The 20,378-nt window shown below is 48.7% G+C and overlaps 1 protein-coding gene across 12 annotated transcripts; it reads right to left on the bottom strand.

The window, feature by feature from the left end:
• Window positions 1-826: 826 nt before the first annotated feature.
• eps8a (epidermal growth factor receptor pathway substrate 8a) lies at window positions 827-19,269 on the bottom strand. Of its 12 annotated transcripts, XM_047336441.1 has the most exons (25): window positions 19,032-19,268; window positions 12,994-13,085; window positions 12,351-12,418; window positions 11,553-11,609; window positions 11,035-11,102; window positions 10,611-10,772; window positions 10,349-10,498; window positions 10,105-10,187; window positions 9,898-10,034; window positions 9,369-9,454; window positions 9,097-9,223; window positions 8,925-9,013; window positions 8,046-8,120; window positions 7,784-7,932; window positions 7,563-7,716; window positions 7,318-7,478; window positions 6,264-6,375; window positions 6,029-6,169; window positions 5,898-5,933; window positions 5,378-5,401; window positions 5,071-5,302; window positions 4,768-4,948; window positions 4,074-4,206; window positions 3,710-3,752; window positions 827-2,548 (listed from the first exon to the last, which is right to left on the bottom strand). In XM_047336441.1, exons 2-24 carry the CDS (start codon window positions 13,059-13,061, stop codon window positions 3,741-3,743), a joined length of 2,505 nt encoding a protein of 834 aa, XP_047192397.1. In that variant the 5' UTR covers window positions 13,062-13,085; window positions 19,032-19,268; the 3' UTR covers window positions 827-2,548; window positions 3,710-3,740. The 12 variants fall into 12 exon arrangements, 9 of the variants coding, with proteins under 9 accessions (XP_047192397.1, XP_047192396.1, XP_047192393.1 ...); XR_007031926.1 differs by lacking the exon at window positions 3,710-3,752 and having other exon boundaries at window positions 4,074-4,238; window positions 19,032-19,269; XR_007031927.1 differs by lacking the exon at window positions 3,710-3,752 and having other exon boundaries at window positions 827-2,353; window positions 4,074-4,238; window positions 19,032-19,269.
• Window positions 19,270-20,378: the final 1,109 nt, after the last annotated feature.

Raw genomic sequence — 20,378 nt, 5'->3', positions numbered from 1 at the left:
GACACACACACACAGACACACACACAGACAGACACACAGACACACACACACACACACACACACAGACACACACACACAGACACAGACACAGAAACACACACACAGACACACACACAGAGACACACACTCACACACAGACAAACACACACACACACATTGTTGTTAAATTTATATTTACATATCCATGTTAAATTAAAACTGATGATGTTAAATATTAGTCTGCTAACAGCTAACGTAGCAGGTGTTAGCATCGCAGCTCGGACACTGACGGAGCAGAAAAACTGATCTGATGCATTTCACTTCAAACATGAGATGAAAAAAATAATTATTACAATTGAACTATTTTCACTGTTTCTGATCATGTTCATCAAACACAGTTCAGAGCTCATAATAATAATGATAATACATTTCATTTAGAGCACTTTTCATTGCTTCTCCAGATAACTAGCCTCCCTGTTAGCTGGAGACTTAAAGCTCGACTGTTGTCACTTTAAATGTCCTCAGTTATTAATAAACGTGATCATATCAGTTATTGTTAACTTTTCAGTTTTCTACTTTTATAAACTTCTTTTTGAGGGAATGTTTTAAAATCAATTACTACCAAACCTTTGTCCAATTAACAAATCAACCAAATTTATTCATTTTTTCTGTCTGAACGAGCTGATGGAACAGATTCAAACTGATCAGATGATAAATCAATAACATTTACTCACCTGATCATTTGGTGCAACAGACACGTTGCTGTAGGTTATTACATTTATTATTTATGAATTTTATTTTTGCTGAATTTAAAGTCATGCAGTAAAAGCTCAGCGATGACGTGAGATGTTTGTAAAATGTTTTATTGCAGATTGAAATGAAAAGGCACCGAGAAAACTACAGACTGAAGCTTCTGGTTCTGACGTTTTATTTCTGATTCTGCATCTAGAAAAGTTTCATCACTAAACACGTCGACGTCGCTCTGATCATCAACATGACTGTCAATCAACCGTCACAGCGTCCATCATCACGTCAAGACACAGTTTGGACTGAAACCTTCACTCGACCAGTTAAACCACCAGAAACATAATAATCAATACAATCAATTCTTGTTTCATGTCCAACCACATACGAACATACATCATGTGTCATACATGTGTCATACAGCCTGTGTCATACATGTGTCATACAGCCTGTGTCATACATGTGTCATACAGCCTGTGTCATACATGTGTCATACATCATGTGTCATGCCTGTCATACATGTGTCATAAAGCCTGTGTCATACATGTGTCATACATCATGTGTCATACATGTGTCATACAGCCTGTGTCATACATGTGTCATACAGCCTGTGTCATACATGTGTCATACATCATGTGTCATACATGTGTCATACATGTGTCATACATCATGTGTCATACATGTGTCATACATGTGTCATACAGCCTGTGTCATACGTGTCCGACAGACGTTTCACTCCACAACATGTGACGTACAAAGTGTCTGGAGTGTGAGGAAGTTCATGACCAGCACGAACGCATAAGGGGGGCGGAGCCTCATGATGTCACGTCACATGGTTCCAAATCAGAGTCCCATCAGTTTACAGGATTGACAAATCGAAAAGTTTGAGTTTGGTTCAAAAATCTGAAACTGTGAATTTCTTTCTGTCCAATTTTTCTTTTTTCTGTGACTGACGGGACGACCTGTCTCTGTGGGCGGAGCCTGAGTAAACATTTCAACTGTGGGCGGAGCCTGAGGAGACATTTCAACTGTGGGCAGAGCCTGAGGAGACATTTCTACTGTGGGCGGAGCCTGAGGAAACTTGTCTACAGTGGGCGGAGCCTGAGGAGACGTCGAGTTGAGCGTGAACAGAGGACGAGCGACGCAGCAGCTGTTTGATTCTGAAAAGACTACGTTTGAATAATTCTTGTGCAAAAACGCCGATCAACAAATGCGACGTGCTCCTAATGGACTCTGAATCACATGATGCTTATAAGTTACAAATGTTATAAAGTTCTTGTGCATCTCAAGTGAAGACATTCAACTTGATCGGTTCTAACATTAATTATATTCAGTAATTGAAACGGAAAATAAAAAACGATCGTTTACTATGAAAATCATATTTCTCTTGGCTGAAATGTACATTATTATTATTATAATTATTATTTCTCTTCATGTTTTTCTACAACAACATCATCACATCAGTTATAATGAGCAGCAGCAGCAGCGTCTCTTCACAAGGACCAGCTGCTCGTCCTCTTCATCCTACGGCGGAGACGAGACCAGCACTTCCTGTCTGCGACGCAGGATCTCCACAAGCTGCGCCTGGTCGGCCGCCGCCTGAGGGTCAAGAGTGAGAGGAAACAGCGAGCTGCAGTTTGAAAAGAAAAAAGAAGAAGACAGATATAAAGCAAAGGGAGGGAGGAAGGGAGGAAGGGAAGAGGAGACGAGGAGCTCAGTGGGCGCTGCCTTCATCAAAAGACTCCACCCCTGAGTCACAGGTGCTCGCTGCGAGTTTCTCCTGTCGCCTCCTCATGATCTCCTGGAGCTCGGAGCCTGAACTCCTCTGAGGGAGGGAGGGGGGGAGGGGAGGAGGGGGGGAGGGGAGAGAAGGAGACGAACAGTCTGTTAGAAGATGAGAATGAAAAGATGAAGACTCTGATCTCAGGAAACTCCTGGAACTTTTCTCTTGAAATATTCAAAAGCTTTCATTTTTCAAACTGTTCCCTGAACTTCATGTCATCATTAGTTTGATGACATCACCAGATGAATATTTCCCACATTAAAGTAGAAATGTTGTAGAAATAATAATAATAAAGATATTTATTTCCTGCGAGCAGCTGCGGCTGAAAAGGTCAAATTCTACAACCTGGGTCATGATGTCATCATCTATTTAATTATAATAATAATAATAATTTTAATAATAATAATTCATCATCCGTCTCAAGATGGGAGAAAAAACAAAATAAATATTAATGTAATAATTGATTGTTGTGTCGCGATGCAGCCGCTGGTTCAACGATCTGAATGCTAATCAGAGCTACGCTTACACACACAATTCATTCCAGCTGGTAACAGATCTACATCCTGGTGTCTACAGGGGGCGGAGTCAGAGGACGCAGGTCAACAGGAACAGGAAGTGCAGGTCAACGTTCTGGAGCTGGTTCATTCAGGGAACTCAAGGAACTTACGGTTCTAAACCTTAAACGCTGCTAAACAGGAAACGACTGAGCCGCGTTCTGACGGACAGATTCACAAATCTGGACCAGTTAGTCCAACGCTCAAGACCAGTTAGTCAAGACCAGTTAGTCCAACGTCAAGACCAGTTAGTCAAGACCAGTTATTCCAACATCAAGACCAGTTGGTCCAAAGTCAAGACCAGTTGGTCCAATGTCAAGACCAGTTAGTCCTGAATCAAGACCAGTTGGTCCAACGTCAAGACCAGTTAGTCCTGAATCAAGACTGGTTAGTCCTGAATCAAGACCAGTTGGTCCCACCTCAAGACCAGCTAGTCCTGAATCAAGACCAGTTAGTCCTGAATCAAGACCAGTTGGTCCCACCTCAAGACCAGCTAGTCCTGCATCAAGACCAGTTAGTCCTGATCAAGACCAGTTGGTCCCACGTCAAGACCAGTTAGTCCTGAATCAAGACCAGTTGGTGCCAGTAGCCTGGAGGTGTTGGTGAATCTGGCCAACAGAGAGACGGCGTCTGGACGTGAGGACGATACCTGGATGAAAGTGGGCGGAGCTGAGAGGAGGTCAGAAGAAAACCTGCAGGTGGAAACAAGACACCAAACACCAGAGGGAGCCAGAGGGTTTAACAGAACAGACCCAGACAGACCCACAGGAACCAGAACATGTCTCATCTGGGTCTCAGGACCCAAGTCAAACCTTCTTACTATAATCATAACCATAACATAACCATAACCATAACCATAATCATATCCAGTTCAACATATTAATGTGCATCTGATATAAAAGTCAATCTGCAGCTAAAGCCACAACATCTGACATCGAGACATCGAAGCAACTGTGAACAAGAAAACTTTAATAAATCATAATTAATAAGGTCGGAGCGGCGGCGTCTCTCACCTCCAGCGCCGCCTTCTGCACCGTCACCTGACTGAAGACTCGGGCGCCGTCATCGGGACAAACCGTCTTCAGCTCCTCCTTGTTCAGAGAGAAGAGCTGAGCGCCGGTCAGCACCCCCAGGCTGGTGATGGTGCTGCAGACAAGAGGTAGACGAGACAGGAAGTACTGACCACCGGAAGTACAGGCAACAGGAAGTACAGACCACAGGAAGTACAGGAGACAGGAAGTACAGGAGAGAGGAAGCACAAGAGACAGGAAGTACAGGAGAGAGGAAGTACAGGAGACAGGAAGTACAGACCACAGGAAGTACAGGAGACAGGAAGTACAGACCACAGGAAGTACAGGCGACAGGAAGTACAGACCACAGGAAGTACAGGAGACAGGAAGTACAGGAGAGAGGAAGCACAAGAGACAGGAAGTACAGGAGACAGGAAGTACAGGAGACAGGAAGTACAGACCACAGGAAGTATGGGAGACAGGAAGTACCGACCACAGGAAGTACAGGTGGCAGGAAGTACGGGAGACAGGAAAGAAGACCACAGGAAGAACAGGAGACAGGAAGTACGGGAGCCAGGAAGTACAGACCACAGGAAGTACAGGAGAAAGGAAGTACAGACCTCAGGTGAGCTCACACCTGCACGGGCAGGAACCTGCCAATCAAAGCGTTTATAAAGGTAGGAACTCTCGGACTCACACAGGGCTGAAGCCTTTGGCGTCCAACCAGGTTCTGACGTCGTCTGACGACGAGTCGTACGTGATGCTGACGGACGGCAGACCGCTGCGAGACGGAACCGGGAACTTCTTCTGAGTGCTGCGACCGAGAGTCAGTCTGTGCATCAGCTCGTCCTGGACCTCCTCCATGTTGGACTTCCTGCCTGCAGAGGATGAGCAGCCGCGTCACGTGAACACAACCGAGACCTGGACCAGGTCACACACCAACGAGACCAGGACCGAGACCTGGACCAGGTCATATGTTTGCTGCCGTGGGCGGACTCACGGTTGAAGGGGGCGGGCCTCTGGTTGTCGTGGTCCCTCATGGCGACGCTGCCCTGCTCGCTTGACGTGATGCTGTGCTGGCGTAGGACCAGTTTGGCAGGCTCGGGGGCCGGAGGAGGCAGCGGCGGCGTGGGCAGCCTTACGGGGGCCGGGGGCGGTGGCGTGGGGGCGGGCGGCGGCGGCGTGGGTGCGGGAGGCGGAGCCATGGGCATGGCTGCAGGTTTGGTCTGTTTCTGAGGAGGAACAGGTTCAGTGACTCAGACTCTGTCAGGTTTCGTCTCTAACATGACGGTTCTGTTCGTCTTTACCTCGTTCAACTCTCCCAGAAGTTGCTGCCGACGTTCAGAAACATAAACATGAAGACGTTGGTGAAGAGACGACGGAACAAACGTTTCATTCACGACAAACTCACTGCAGACTAGTGTCGGGGGGCTCGAGACCGGTCTTGGACTGGAGTCCTCCAACCTATAGAACTCAAGATTTTATGTCGAGACCAGTCGAGACCCCAACTGAACTGCTGTACATTGTCTGATTTGTTTGTCAATATCATTTATGTGATTGGATATATAACGTCGCTCTGCTTCGGATGGAACCAATCACGTGACCAGGTACTTTGGACCACTCACCAATCTCTAACGGCAGCAGCTAAATTCATACAGAGCTTTTCAAATTGAGTCTTTTTAAGTGAGTCAAGTTGTGTTAGACTCACACTGGTCTGGTTCTGGTCTCGACCTCTGAAAGTCGGGGTCTCGTCTACAACGCTACAGACGCTAGTCTCGAGTGTCACACAGTTAAAGGAACAGTCCGTAAACAAACCGCTCGTCCTACCTTGAACAACTCAAACTCCTTCTTTGGCATCATGAGCTTCAGTCGTCAGAAACAGAACAACAGTGAATCAACCGGGTTTTAGAATCAGAGGGTAAATGAACCGAGTCGGGTCGAGCGGCGCCTCCTCGTACCTGGATGGTGTGGCTGTAGATGGGCTCGCCTCGACCCGCCACCTCCACGGCTCTGGTGACGTCCAGGATGTTGTTTGGCACGTAGCCCGACGCCCCGCAGCCGTTACGAACCTTCCACCACTGCTTCCTGTCGTCCAGGACCTGGAGACCAGAGGTCAACGTTTATCACAGTTTCTTATATGATATAAATATATGATATAAATATAAATATAAAACCATAACTGTGTTCTTATACCTCGACGACCTCGTCCTTGAGTACAGAAAGCTCTGTGTTGTTTCTCGCCACAAAGTCGTATTTGGATTTGGCAAAAAGTTTTGGTTGAACTCGACTGTCGGCGTCAAAGCTTCTGGAACAAACAAACATCACGACAGTGAATGACAGGTCATTGCCGTGACGACACAATCACAAACATCACGACAGTGACTGACAGGTCGTCGCCGTGATGACACAAACACCACGACAGTGACTGACAGGTCGTCGCCGTGACGACACAATCACAAACATCACGACAGTGACTGACAGGTCGTCGCCGTGATGACACAAACACCACGACAGTGACTGACAGGTCGTCACCGTGACGACACAATCACAAACATCACGACAGTGACTGACAGGTCGTCGCCGTAACGACACAATCACAAACATCACCATTTCACATCTGCATTGATTCTAAGGCAGAAATAATGTAATAATCGTAATATTCTTTTCTCGATGACATCATCCATTAACTTTGTCAAAAAAAACTGAAATATTGATTATCAACTGAATCTGAAACAGGAAGCTTCTCAAATATGATTTGGAGCCGTGGAGAAACGTTCGACTGTAGACTGAAGATTCAGATAAAAAAATTTTCAAGTTCCTAAAGAATCAAGTATCAGCAGAGAAATCAAACAGATGATCATGAATCAATATCTCAGAGTTGAAAAGAAGAAATAAAGGATGGAGGATTAAGAATGAATGATTCATAACCTGAATAAAAACATAAACCAACAGATCAATATTTCAAATTTATTGTTTCACGACTAAGATTTTTTTCTGATCATTTCCTGTTTGACTCAAATTTTGATTTTAATAATTCAGTATTATTATGAACCTGACCTGTAAAGTGATTTTTAATATTTTGTCTATTTCCAGCCTCAAACAAAAAAATAAAAAATATAAAATATATATTCATATCTGTTGATATTTGTATTCATGAGCAGATGAATAATTCATGTTTGAGCCTCCGTGGAGGACGAGCGGTGACGTGGGAGCGGTTCTCCACGGCGTGACCCCGCGACCTCGTTACCTGTCGACGCGGCGGCTCACGGCCTGTTTGAACGCCGCCGTGGCCGAGTCTTGATCCAGGTTCTGCAAGAGTTTGTGGGCGGAGTTGGAGAAGGCAGAGTCGGGGAAGGCGGAGTCAGAGAAGTCGTACCCGTCAGCGGGAGGGAACGTCTTCAGCGCCGCCTGCTGGACAGACACAGACACTACGGTCAGTTCAGCATCGACACAGTGAACGTCTCAGACCTCTCAAACAAGCAAAGACCCGACCTCCAGCGCCAGGCGCGTCCTCAGCTCCTCCTCCATCTGGACCTCAGCCTGACGAGTCGGATCCTGGTCTCGACCGGGGAACGCCGGAGGCTCCCAACCGTCACGGAACCTCAGCGGACAGGGAGGGAAGTAATGGTCCTTGGGCCACTCCAACCTGGAGACGCAGGGACGGACCTTTAACATCTGGACGTGTGTGTGTGTGTGTGTGTGTGTGAGCTCACCTGCACTTGGTCCAGCCGTCTCCCAGAGCGACCCACAGGTGGCGCTCCTCTGCTGATCCTGAGGCGTGAAGGAAGTCGATGGCGTCTCGGGTCAGAAGAGGAACGATGACACTACGAGCGAGATCCACACTGCCCGACGCCTGGATCACCTGGGGAGGGTATATACATATATATATAAATAGAAATATATACACACACACATATATATATATATATATATATATATCACTGAGTATATATATATATATAAAGTGATTCTGACCATCCTGAGCGGTGTGAACAGGAAGTGAACCAGATCCACTGCACTCGGGTTCTGGATGTGATCCTTCAGTTTCCCCTGCAGGTCAGACGAGAACAGAATGAGGTCAGTGAACGCATCATCATCATCATCCTCCTCCTCCTCCTCCTCATCCTCCCCCTCCTCCTCATCCTCCTCCTCGTAATCCTCCTCCTCCTCCTCCTCCTTATCCTCCTCCTCATCCTCCCCCTCCTCCTCCTCCTTATCCTCCCCCTCCTCCTCCTCCTCCTCTTCCTCATCCTCCCCCTCCCTTCCTCCCCCTCCTCACCCCCCTCCTCCTTTTCCTCCTCATCTTCCTCCTCCCCCTCCTCTTCCTCCCCCTCCTCATCCCCCCTCCTCCTTTTCCTCCTCATCTTCCTCCTCCTCTTCCTCCTCCTCCTCCACCTCCTCCTCCCCTCCCCCTCCTCTTCCTCCTCCTCCTCCTCTCCCTCCCCCTCCTCTTCGTCTTCCTCCCCCTCCTCATCCTCCTCATCCTCTTCCTCTTCCTCTTCCTCCTCATCCTCCTCCTCCTCCTCCCCCTCCCCCTCCTCATCCTCCCCCTCCTCCTCATCCTCCTCCTCCTCTTCCTCATCCTCCCCCTCCCTTCCTCCCCCTCCTCAGCCCCCCTCCTCCTTTTCCTCCTCATCTTCCTCCTCCCCCTCCTCTTCCTCCCCCTCCTCATCCCCCCCTCCTCCTTTTCCTCCTCATCTTCCTCCTCCTCTTCCTCCTCCTCCTCTACCTCTTCGTCTTCCTCCCCCTCCTCATCCTCCTCATCCTCTTCCTCTTCCTCTTCCTCCTCATCCTCCTCCTCCTCCTCCCCCTCCCCCTCCTCTTCCTCCCCCTCCTCCCCCTCCTTCTACTCACCAGCTGGTTGAAGGCGTGTTTGAACTTCTGCAGACAGTCAACGAACTCGTCCTCTCCGGGCGGTTTGGATCGCAGCGTGAGGACGCCCTCTGGTGGACAGAGACGACAACAACAAGATAAACACCAGATCACAGCACCTCCGGGCTCAGTGGAGGTCGACCCTGGTCCTCACCTCCTGGACCTTTCTTCTTGTTCTTCTTGACCTTCTTCCTCTTGGACAGTTCGTTAAACGCCTCGGCAGCTTTCTGGAGTTTGGTGACGAACGACTCTATGTCGTCCAGGACGTGGTTCAGGATTTGCTGTGAAGAAGAAGATGAGAAGGCGATTGAAGTTTCGGATTACACCCGAACGCGTCGTCGTTCTCCAATCAGCTGTAATCCGTCATCTGTCGCCCGTGACCCTGTGACCTCGGAGCTGAGCTGCTCTCAGATCAGACCAACTCACCACGTCTCGGTCCACTCGCGCTGCCGTCGCCTCCGCCGGCTCCTCGTCCTCCGACGACGACGACCACATCTGTCGCTGCTTCTCATCTGCCGACGCAAACACACAACGGACCAATCAGAGCCGAGGATTCAGGAGAATTTAATCTCTAATCTTCACGAACAGACGAGAGAAACTGAGATGATATAAAGATTCACAGATTCTGAGCGTCTGACGCAACATGTGGGTTTTATTTATGTGGTGATCTTAAGTTTTGTGAATATCTATTATTTTTATTAATATCAATATCAAAAAAATTGGCGTGATTTTAAATATTGCGATATTTTAGATTTTTAAGTATTGTGATATTTATTATTGTATATTTTAAGTTTTATGATTTTTATGCATAACACGTTACTGTCGACTATAATTTTAAATACAGTTATGTGTTTTTAGACAAAACTGTTTAATTTGATCAGTGATCAGAATTTAAATTCCTCTTAATTTAACTTTAATATTAAGTTTTATATTTAATGTCCGACGTGTTGCTCACAGTCTTGCTGCTCATTGGTCCAGGCCGACCAGGCGGCCGCTCGGCTCCTCACGTCCAGCTGATTGGACGATGCCGGGGGTTCGGGGGCGGGAGCGGGAGGTGGAGGAGGGATGATGCCGTCGCTCTTCAGGATCATCCTGTGAACAAGGTGAACAAGGTGAACAGGTGGATCAGCCAATCAGCCGTCGGCAGGAAGTGGGATCTTACTTCAGCGCCTCCGGTCTCTTCTTCACTTTTCCTCCTTTGGCATCGATCATGGCACTTTCCACGTCCGTCTGGATCAGATTCGCCTGATGGAAACAACACGACGGACATGAAATATGAAATACATAAAAACACGTGTCATCAGTGGTGGTGTCCCACAGGGCTCCATTCTCGGTCCCCTACTTTTTACATTAAATCTAAACTGATGATTCATTTTAACACAGAAGAACCAATCAGAGGCCGGTACCTTGATGTCGTCACACTGGAACAGGTGCAGGTCCGGTTTCGCCTGACCCGCGTCTTTACACACCAGAGCCAAGATGGAGTCGTAGCTGCAGGCGTTCATCACCGCCTGGCAGAGCTGGATCGTCCCCACGGGGAAGTTCTCCAGCTCGTTCTGAGGAGAAGAACATCACAGGTGATCGGACGTGGACCTACAGGTGAGGTCCGATCGGACACAAACCGTGAGGTGAGGTCTGATTGGACGTGGACCCTCAGGTGAGACTCACCTTGGCGTCCTGGTCGATGAGGCTGACCGTCTTCTCCTCCACCTGCAGCAGCATCTCCTGAGTCCAGACTTTGCCTTTAGCGTCCAGCAGGCGGAGGCGGCGGATCCCGTCGTCCACGGTAACCATCCCGTCTTTTCGGTCCAACACGAACGTGGTCAGATGCTAAAACGACACAAACGTAAATCTGTTCAGAAAATCTACTCATTCAAACTTTGCCTTAAAATAATCAAGTAAAATAAAGACGTGGATACAAAAACTGATTAAGAGATTAAATTAGTCTGAAAGTAGAGAAACGTATTTATGATTTACACAACACACACACACACACACACACAGATGCACGCACACACACACACACACACACACACACACACACACACACACACACACACACACACACACACACACACACACACACACTCACCTCCACGTGATACTGCGACGTGTCCGTCAGACTGTTGATGCTCGTGTTGGTCACATGTTTTCTTTGTTCTGATAAAAAGCAGAACGATTAATAAATGTATTGTTCTAATGAAGGTTTTCATTTATTCTTCCTGACGGGACTGAAACTGATCCAGAGGAAAAACACAATCACACGAGACGTGAAGAAAGAAAACGACTGATTCACTGATCAGAAACTTAAATTCAACATGTAATAATTATGTAATAATAATAATAATAATTTTATATGATTTATAAGAATTCAGTTGGATCTTTAGCTGAAGGTGAAAAACAACTGAGGGTTCATTTTGATCGATCTGAACTTTCAGTTTGTGACGTTTGACGTTTGATGTTCAAAGAACAAAGTAACACACACACACACACACACACACACACACAGAGACACACACACACACACACACACACACACACACACGCACACACACACACACAGAGGGACACACACACACACACACAGAGACACACACACTCTGATCTCACTTTGACTTTTCTTTTTATGTTTGGACGAAGAGCGGAGGAAAAACATTTCATCTGAACCTGGTGACGAGGACGAAGAGACAGAGACACAGAGGTCAGGGTCACCACAGGGGTCACAGGGTCACCACAGGGGTCACAGGGTCAGCACAGGGTCAGCACAGGGGTCACAGGGTCAGCACAGGGGTCACAGGGTCAGCACAGGGTCAGCACAGGGGTCACAGGGTCAGCACAGGGGTCACAGGGTCAGCACAGGGGTCACAGGGTCAGCACAGGGTCAGCACAGGGGTCACAGGGTCAGCACAGGGGCCACAGGATCACCCCAGGGGTCAAAGGGTCACCACAGGGGTCACAGGGTCAGCACAGGGGTCACAAGGTCACCACAGGGGTCACAGGGTCAGCACAGGGGCCACAGGGTCACCACAGGGGTCAAAGGGTCACCACAGGGGTCACAGGGTCAGCACAGGGGTCACAAGGTCACCACAGGGGCCACAGGGTCACCACAGGGGTCACAGGGTCACCACAGGGGTCAAAGGGTCACCACAGGGGTCACAGGGTCAGCAGAGGGGCCACAGGGTCAGCACAGGGTCAGCACAGGGGCCACAGGATCACCACAGGGGTCAAAGGGTCAGCACAGGGGTCACAAGGTCACCACAGGGGTCACAGGGTCAGCACAGGGGTCACAAGGTCACCACAGGGGTCACAGGGTCAGCACAGGGGCCACAGGGTCAGCACAGGGTCACCACAGGGGTCAAAGGATCACCACAGGGTCACCACAGGGGTCACCACAGGGGTCAAACTCACCGTACAGACTTTTGGCAGCAGACTTGGCTTTTTGTTTCAGCGGCTCAGGAGACGATGAGTCGTTTCCACTTCAACACAGAAACAACGAGTCAGAACGAACGTCAGCTGATTATTGATTATTGATCCATCTGCAGAGTTTCATCTTTCAGAGACTTCAGAGATGTTTACTTCATAAAGATGTAAAACACAAACTCCAGAGAGAAACTGAAACTGGATGGTTGAGGTTGAACCAGATTATTGATCCAGGAATGTTTGTGTGAGATCTGAAGATCGTCTCACTTCACTCTGACGAGTGACAACACTGTCACCATGGTGATGATCAGAGGGAACTCACATGACAGATCATTCATATTCAGCTGCTGATTCCTTCAGATTTTATTCTCAGTTTCTGTCTTTTGTTTGAAACATCAGTTTCATATTAATATTATATTTCACATGTTGTCGTGTCATCGTCAGTTTATCGCGTGGTGACGATCGTTAGTTCACAGATCTGTGTCACACGGAACCAGGACGACCCCCCCCAGTCTGAATTGTTTTCATGTCACTGATTATTGATTTTTCCTGCTCATCAACAAACTGGAAATGAATGTGATGTTCTGTACGTGACTTTCTGACAGACACTGAACGCCACACAGACACTGACTTGATGTGCGATGAGTCGTAGGAGCCGAAGAACCCGGAGGCGAGAGCGGGAACGTCGTATCCGTTCATCCTGCGGCGGAGCGACGGCGTCAGCTGCAGGGGAGGAAACAAACTGTCAGAATATGAATATGACGATGGATGATGATCAGTTATTGACTCAACATCCTGATCCTCTCTCAGATAACAACTCGCTCTCTTCCTGTTTCCACTGATTACTTTTCCCACGACTCCATTTTGGACCCAGTATCCATGACGACGACACTCTGGCTGCAAGGCGCAGCTGAGGGAGAAATGAGCTCACAGGCCAGCGAGAGGGAGGACCCCCCCCATGTGTACACAGTCACTGATCGTCTTTATAAAGTTATTGATCGTGTCAGGATGTTTGTTCTGTCGGTGATAAAACTCTGAAATCAAACTTAACGACGTTTCCTGTCGGACCTTCACAATAAAAGACCCATGAGTTTCACTTATCAGTCATCAACAGAGAGTAAAGACACACACACACACACACACACACACACACACGGTAAAGTCAAGTCTCGTCTGAACAGCTGACTCTGCGTTACTGTGACAACCACATACAGTACACTCTGTGAGGCGTTTCCACGGCAACACAGAGCCTCCACCATGTGCAGCGAGGACACACACACACACACACACACATCCATGTGTGACTGAGTGTTTTACATCCGACAGAGATAAGAGGGGCAGAGTCTTGTGACAGAGTAAACACAGCAGAGGACGCCGTCTGTGTCCGGGCGTCATGACGACGCTGAGGTCAGAGCAGATAATGTGTCGTCATGACGACGCTGAGGTCCGAAATGTTACTGTCTCATGTCGTGTGATGTCATCAGAACAAAACACGCCATGACATTTAAATAATATACAGGTTTGTTTTTGGTTCTTCAAGCTTCCTGGTTTGTTAATCATGAACACAGAAACACACCACGATGGCTTCACTGACCACAGGTCTGTTCCTGGTTCATGTTTGATGAAGGTTAAAGTGTAACTGATGTTCAAACACAGTGTTAATGAATCACCAGCCGCTCAACACCGAGACGATGCGTTCACTGACGCCTGTGTCTGTTCTGTCAGTCACACTGACGACAGACTCATCATCTCCAGAGTGAGAGATCCACACTCAAAGCTACAAGCTACACACGCCCCCTGAACGCCTCACGTGCAGGTTTATCAGAGCGTTATAATTTACAGAGGCTCCCTGAACACCTCAGATAAACAACCAGACGAGTCAGTGTCCGACAGAGGAAAGAGGATTGGGAAGAAGATTTAAGCACACACGCACGCACGCACACACACACGCACGCACGCACGCACGCACGCACGCACGCACGCACGCACGCACGCACGCACGCACGCACGCACGCACGCACGCACGCACACACACACACACACACACACACACACACACACACACACACACACACACACACACACACACACACACACACACACACACACACACACACACACACACACACACTCACACACACACACACACACACACACACACACACACACACACACACACCCTTCCTCTTCCTGATAAAGAAACGTCCTGAACAACAGAACTGTTTTTTTAAATAATAAATTTAGTTTTGACTCGAGCTGAAGAAAAGAAAAGTTTCTTCTCTGGAACAGAAACATGACTCTTTATCGTCCTCGTCCCGACAGACGATCCAGATGAAACCGGTTGGTTCTGGTTCTGTGGAACACGGAGCAGCTCTGTGGTGCGACAATCGATTCACTGTCCTGTTTCCAGATGAGATCGGGGCCACAAGGCTCCGCTGGGAGCAGGGTAACCTACATACTGTACGAGCTCACTGTACTCCTGAGAGGAGGTCATCATTATCATCATCATCATCATCATAATGAGCTTCCATGCAGGTTTCCAAGGGATAATTAAGGTTTCACCCTGCGTCCAGTCTTGATGCTAAGCTAGGCCTAGTTCTGTCTCCTCCTTTAATCCGTCACTGTTCCAGCTGCTGAGTTTGATGAGTCTACACAACAGACCCACAACAGACCGTCAGTAGACCGACAGTAGACCGTCAGTAGATCCACAACAGACCGTCAGTAGACCCAGAACAGACCCACAACAGACCGTCAGTAGACCGACAGTAGACCCACAACAGACCCACAACAGACCGTCAGTAGACCCACAACAGACCCACAACAGACTGTCAGTAGACCGACAGTAGAGCGTCAGTAGACCCACAACAGACCCACAACAGACCGTCAGTAGACCGACAGTAGAGCATCAGTAGACCGTCAGTAGACCCACAACAGACCCACAACAGACCGTCAGTAGAGCGACAGTAGAGCGTCAGTAGACCCACAACAGACCGTCAGTAGAGCGACAGTAGAGCATCAGTAGACCGTCAGTAGACCCACAACAGACCCACAACAGACCGTCAGTAGAGCGACAGTAGAGCGTCAGTAGACCCACAACAGACCCACAACAGACCGTCAGTAGAGCGACAGTAGAGCGACAGTAGACCGTCAGTAGACCCACAACAGACCCACAACAGACCGACAGTAGAGCGACAGTAGACCGTCAGTAGACCCACAACAGACCCACAACAGACCGTCAGTAGAGCGACAGTAGAGCGACAGTAGACCCACAAAAGACCCACAACAGACCGTCGGTAGACCGACAGTAGAGCGACAGTAGAGCGTCAGTAGACCCACAACAGACCCACAACAGACCGTCAGTTAGACCGACAGTAGAGCGACAGTAGAGCGACAGTAGACCCACAACAGACTGCCGTATACTGTCAGTAGACCGACAGTAGAGCGACAGTAGAGCGTCAGTAGACCCACAACAGACAGTCAGTAGACCGACAGTAGAGCGTCAGTAGAGTGACAGTAGACCCACAACAGACCCACAACAGACCGTCAGTAGAGCGACAGTAGAGCGACAGTAGACCCACAACAGACCCACAACAGACCGTCAGTAGACCGACAGTAGAGCGACAGTAGACCCACAACAGACCCACAACAGACCCACAACAGACCGTCAGTTAGACCGACAGTAGAGCGACAGTAGAGCGTCAGTAGACTGTCAGTAGCCTGTCAGTGGACCGACAGTAGAGCGTCAGTAGACTGTCAGTAGACTGTCAGTAGTAAACAGACCTACCTCTGAGGACCTGAGGCTCCTGTGTGACAGATTATCGAGGATCCAGCAGCTTGTCGTCGTCCTGACGACGTTAATCCTCTAATTAATGACTCGTTAGTGACCGGTGGGGGAGGGGCCGGGGGCGGGGCTTAAAGAGAAAGTCCGAGGGTTTCCTCTTCAGATCAAAACAACATGTGGAAATGTTACATGACTCCGTAGTTTATGAGATCATAAAGATGATGTTTCCTTATCTCAGACGATAAAACTTCATAAGAAGAAGAATAAAACTTCCAGGAGTTTATAGTTTATATTTTCAGTTTCAGTTTCATGGACATTGCAGCGATGAGGTGTCTTCACTTTCACTTCACCTCATCAGACCTGGTTCAGGGTCAGGTCACATCCAGAGGTCACAGGACCATCAACATATCCTTCTGCTTCATACTTTTTAAATTTGACTTCGTAGACAGAGAAAGCAGGGTTAGGGTTAGGGTCCCTACAGGTCACATGGTCCCTACAGGTCACATGGTCCCTACAGGTCACAGGTCACATGGTCCCTACAGGTAACATGGTCCCTACAGGTCACATGGTCCCTACAGGTCACAGGTCACATGGTCCCTACAGGTCACATGGTCCCTACAGGTCACAGGTCACATGGTCCCTACAGGTAACATGGTCCCTACAGGTCACATGGTCCCTACAGGTCACATGGTCCCTACTGGTCACAGGTCACATGGTCCCTACAGGTAACATGGTCCCTACAGGTCACATGGTCCCTACAGGTAACATGGTCCCTACAGGTCACATGGTCCCTACAGGTCACATGGTCACTACAGGTCACAGGTCACATGGTCCCTACAGGTCACATGGTCCCTACAGGTCACAGGTCACATGGTCCCTACAGGTAACATGGTCCCTACAGGTCACATGGTCCCTACAGGTCACATGGTCCCTACAGGTCACAGGTCACATGGTCCCTACAGGTCACATGGTCCCTACAGGTCACATGGTCACTACAGGTCACATGGTCCCTACAGGTCACATGGTCCCTACAGGTCACATGGTCCCTACAGGTCACAGGTCACATGGTCCCTACAGGTCACATGGTCCCTACAGGTCACATGGTCACTACAGGTCACATGGTCCCTACAGGTCACATGGTCCCTACAGGTCACAGGTCACAGGCTGATGTCAATCAATCAACGTATTTAAACAGCAGTTTTCTTTACTCTAATGGTCGAATGATAAACTCACGTCAACAAGAGACAATACGTGAAATGAAAAGTTCATATTAAATATAAAATAAATGTATATAAATACATAAGTTTAACTACGTCCAACAGACCTGGAAGAAAAGTGCTCCACAAATCACATGACTGATTGATTGATTGATTGATTGACTGACTGACTGACTGACTGATTGATTGATTGACTGACTGATTGACTGATTGACTGATTGATTGACTGACTGATTGATTGACTGACTGATTGACTGATTGATTGACTGACTGATTGACTGACTGATTGATTGACTGACTGATTGACTGATTGATTGACTGACTGATTGACTGATTGACTGACTGATTGACTGATTGACTGATTGACTGCTTGACTGACTGATTGATTGATTGACTGAGTGATGGATTACTTCATGCTTCCTGCTGTTTATTTCTTCAGAGTGAAACTCGACTCCTGTCAATCAGCTCCAGTTTCCCACGGCCCCTCCCACTGCTCCACCTGAAAGGTACGGTTACATCAACCTGTCGTCACGGCAACCAACGTCACACACACAAAGAGCAGAAGCTGCGAGGAGTCGCCCTCGGCAACAGTCAGAGTCACGTGACACTATACTATTTTCATTCATCACAACGATGAAATAATAAAAAACAGATCAATAATCTTTAACACATTGACACGTGGTGAGCAGAGGAGACGAGGTGAGGAGACGAGGGAAGGAGACGAGGGAGGGAAGCAGGCCCCTTCAGGATCCCTCAGGACGTTTGAACTCTGAGCAGATCTTTCTCGTCCAGATATTTTTGGATGATCTGAACATGAGACAGAAATAAATGTTCCTCAGAGACGAGTAGCTGGAAACAGGAAGAGAGAGGTCGGTGCCTGAAGGTCACAGACCCGAGGGCCACAGACCCCGAGGGCCACAGACCCACAGACCCGAGGGCCACAGACCCACAGACCCTGAGGGCCACAGACCCACAGACCCGAGGGCCACAGACCCACAGACCCTGAGGGCCACAGACCCACAGACCCTGAGGGCCACAGACCCACAGACCCCGAGGGCCACAGACGCGGAGGGCCACACACATCGATGTCACAACACACTCGACTCAAAGGTCCTTCAACCAGGAGCCTGACGACCTTCGACCTCCACACGAGACACCTGGAAGAGGTCACATGGTCACATGGTCACGTGTCAGACTGAACCGCGAGACCTTCACGTCCCCTCGGACTAAACAAACTACACAACAGAGCCTCACACACCTGCATGTTAGCCCGACTCGACTCGACCACCAGAACTAAATCAGGTTGTTCTGTATCGGGTCCCAGTGGAGCCCAGGAGAGGTCCTGACGGTTAGGACCAGGTTCCGTCCCGAGCTGTTTGTCTCAGTGGTTGAACTGTGAGTTCTAAAAGAACCGTCAGTTCTGGTTCTGGTTCTGGTTCACGGTACCGGACGATGAACAGAGAAGTCTTTTAAATAAAGTTCAACACAGATTGAAATGGGGCGTCAGTGAGATTCACCGAGAGTCGACCGGCGACGACCCGGTTCAACGAGCGGGGGGGGGGGGGGGTCACCGGGGGGGTCAGGTCGCCTCCGTTAGAAGCGACACGTCCAGCTGATGGAACATGAAACATCCCGGGCCCCGGGACGTCAAGTGGCCTGTTGGACGTTTACCTGCAGGTGAGCGCGTCATCCAATGAGAATCCACCGCGCGCTCCGTCAGAACAACATGGCACCGGGTCCGCTCACTTTGGATCCAACCACAGGACTCGGCTCCGGACGCTGATCCGGGTCTGGAGGGTCTGGAGGCTCCGGTCTCGGGTCTCGGGACGTGACTCCGATGAAACTACTTGACTCTGATCGAGACCTGCGGGGGGAGACTGCTCCCTCAGTGCTGACTGACAGGCTGCCTGAAGAGGACACGCCCCCCGTATCTAGGTTACACACACACTGTTGTGATGCTGTGTGAACGCTGATTGGCTCAAAAGCAGAGCCGTTCAAAGGACAGTGTGTACAGAAATGTCTAATTATGGTATGATGACGATGATAAAGACGATGACGATGATGATGACGATGATGACGATGACGATGATAAAGACGATGACGATGATGATGACGATGATGACGATGACGATGATAAAGACGATGACGATGATGATGACGATGATGACGATGACGATGACGATGATGATGATGATGATGACGATGATGATGATGATGATGATGATGATGACGATGATGATGATGATGCTGATTATTTAATTATACCTCTGGTTAAAGTAACCCTGCAGAACAAACCTGAAAAAGTTAGGATGTAAACAGCAGTATGTCCACCCAAAGGTGGCGCTATAATCAAGCTGAGAGCCTGAAGGCCAGTAACTCCTAATATGGTGTGCATGTCTGTATGTGTGTGTGTGTGTGTGAGTGTCAGGGCGTGGCCAAATTCCAGTGTGGGTCCTTAGACAAGACCCTTAACTCGACCTTCCTCCCTTCCTTCCTCTGATATGAGTGAAGCTGGAGATAAGAGTCAAACCGACTCAGACGTTGCCCCGGTCAACAGGGTCCACGTCAGGTGTGAGGGACCTGGGGCGACCTGATGAGAAGATATGGAGAATATGGAATTGATGGAATCCTTCTATACAAACAATCCCAGTCATGGATCCTTCGAAGATCCAACATCTAAGACACAACAACTAGCTCAGTGTTCCAATGTTCACCAAACTGCTGTCACTAGAGATTGATGAACTACAACAAGGATCCTATGGCAAGAGGGAGATATCATCTTCATCATCATCATCATCACCATCATCATAGTCCTCACACTCTGAGTTGAGCTCAAGTCCGAGTCTTAACCCTGAGATTGAAGATCATAACCAAGCTGGATACCTGGAACCTCCGTGGGCGAGTGCAGCACTACTCACTGTCCCTAGTGTGACCACAACTGAGACAACGAGCTGAAAGACACGACAGCAGCAGTGATCTGAGAGAAGCTCGGCTACAGTATGAACAGCTTGAGCCATG

The sequence above is a fragment of the Scophthalmus maximus genome, chromosome 12 (assembly GCF_022379125.1).
Source record: "Scophthalmus maximus strain ysfricsl-2021 chromosome 12, ASM2237912v1, whole genome shotgun sequence".
Taxonomy (NCBI): Eukaryota; Metazoa; Chordata; class Actinopteri; order Pleuronectiformes; family Scophthalmidae; genus Scophthalmus; species Scophthalmus maximus.
Note: the sequence above shows the minus strand (reverse complement) of the source record. Positions and strands in the feature narration are given on the sequence as shown.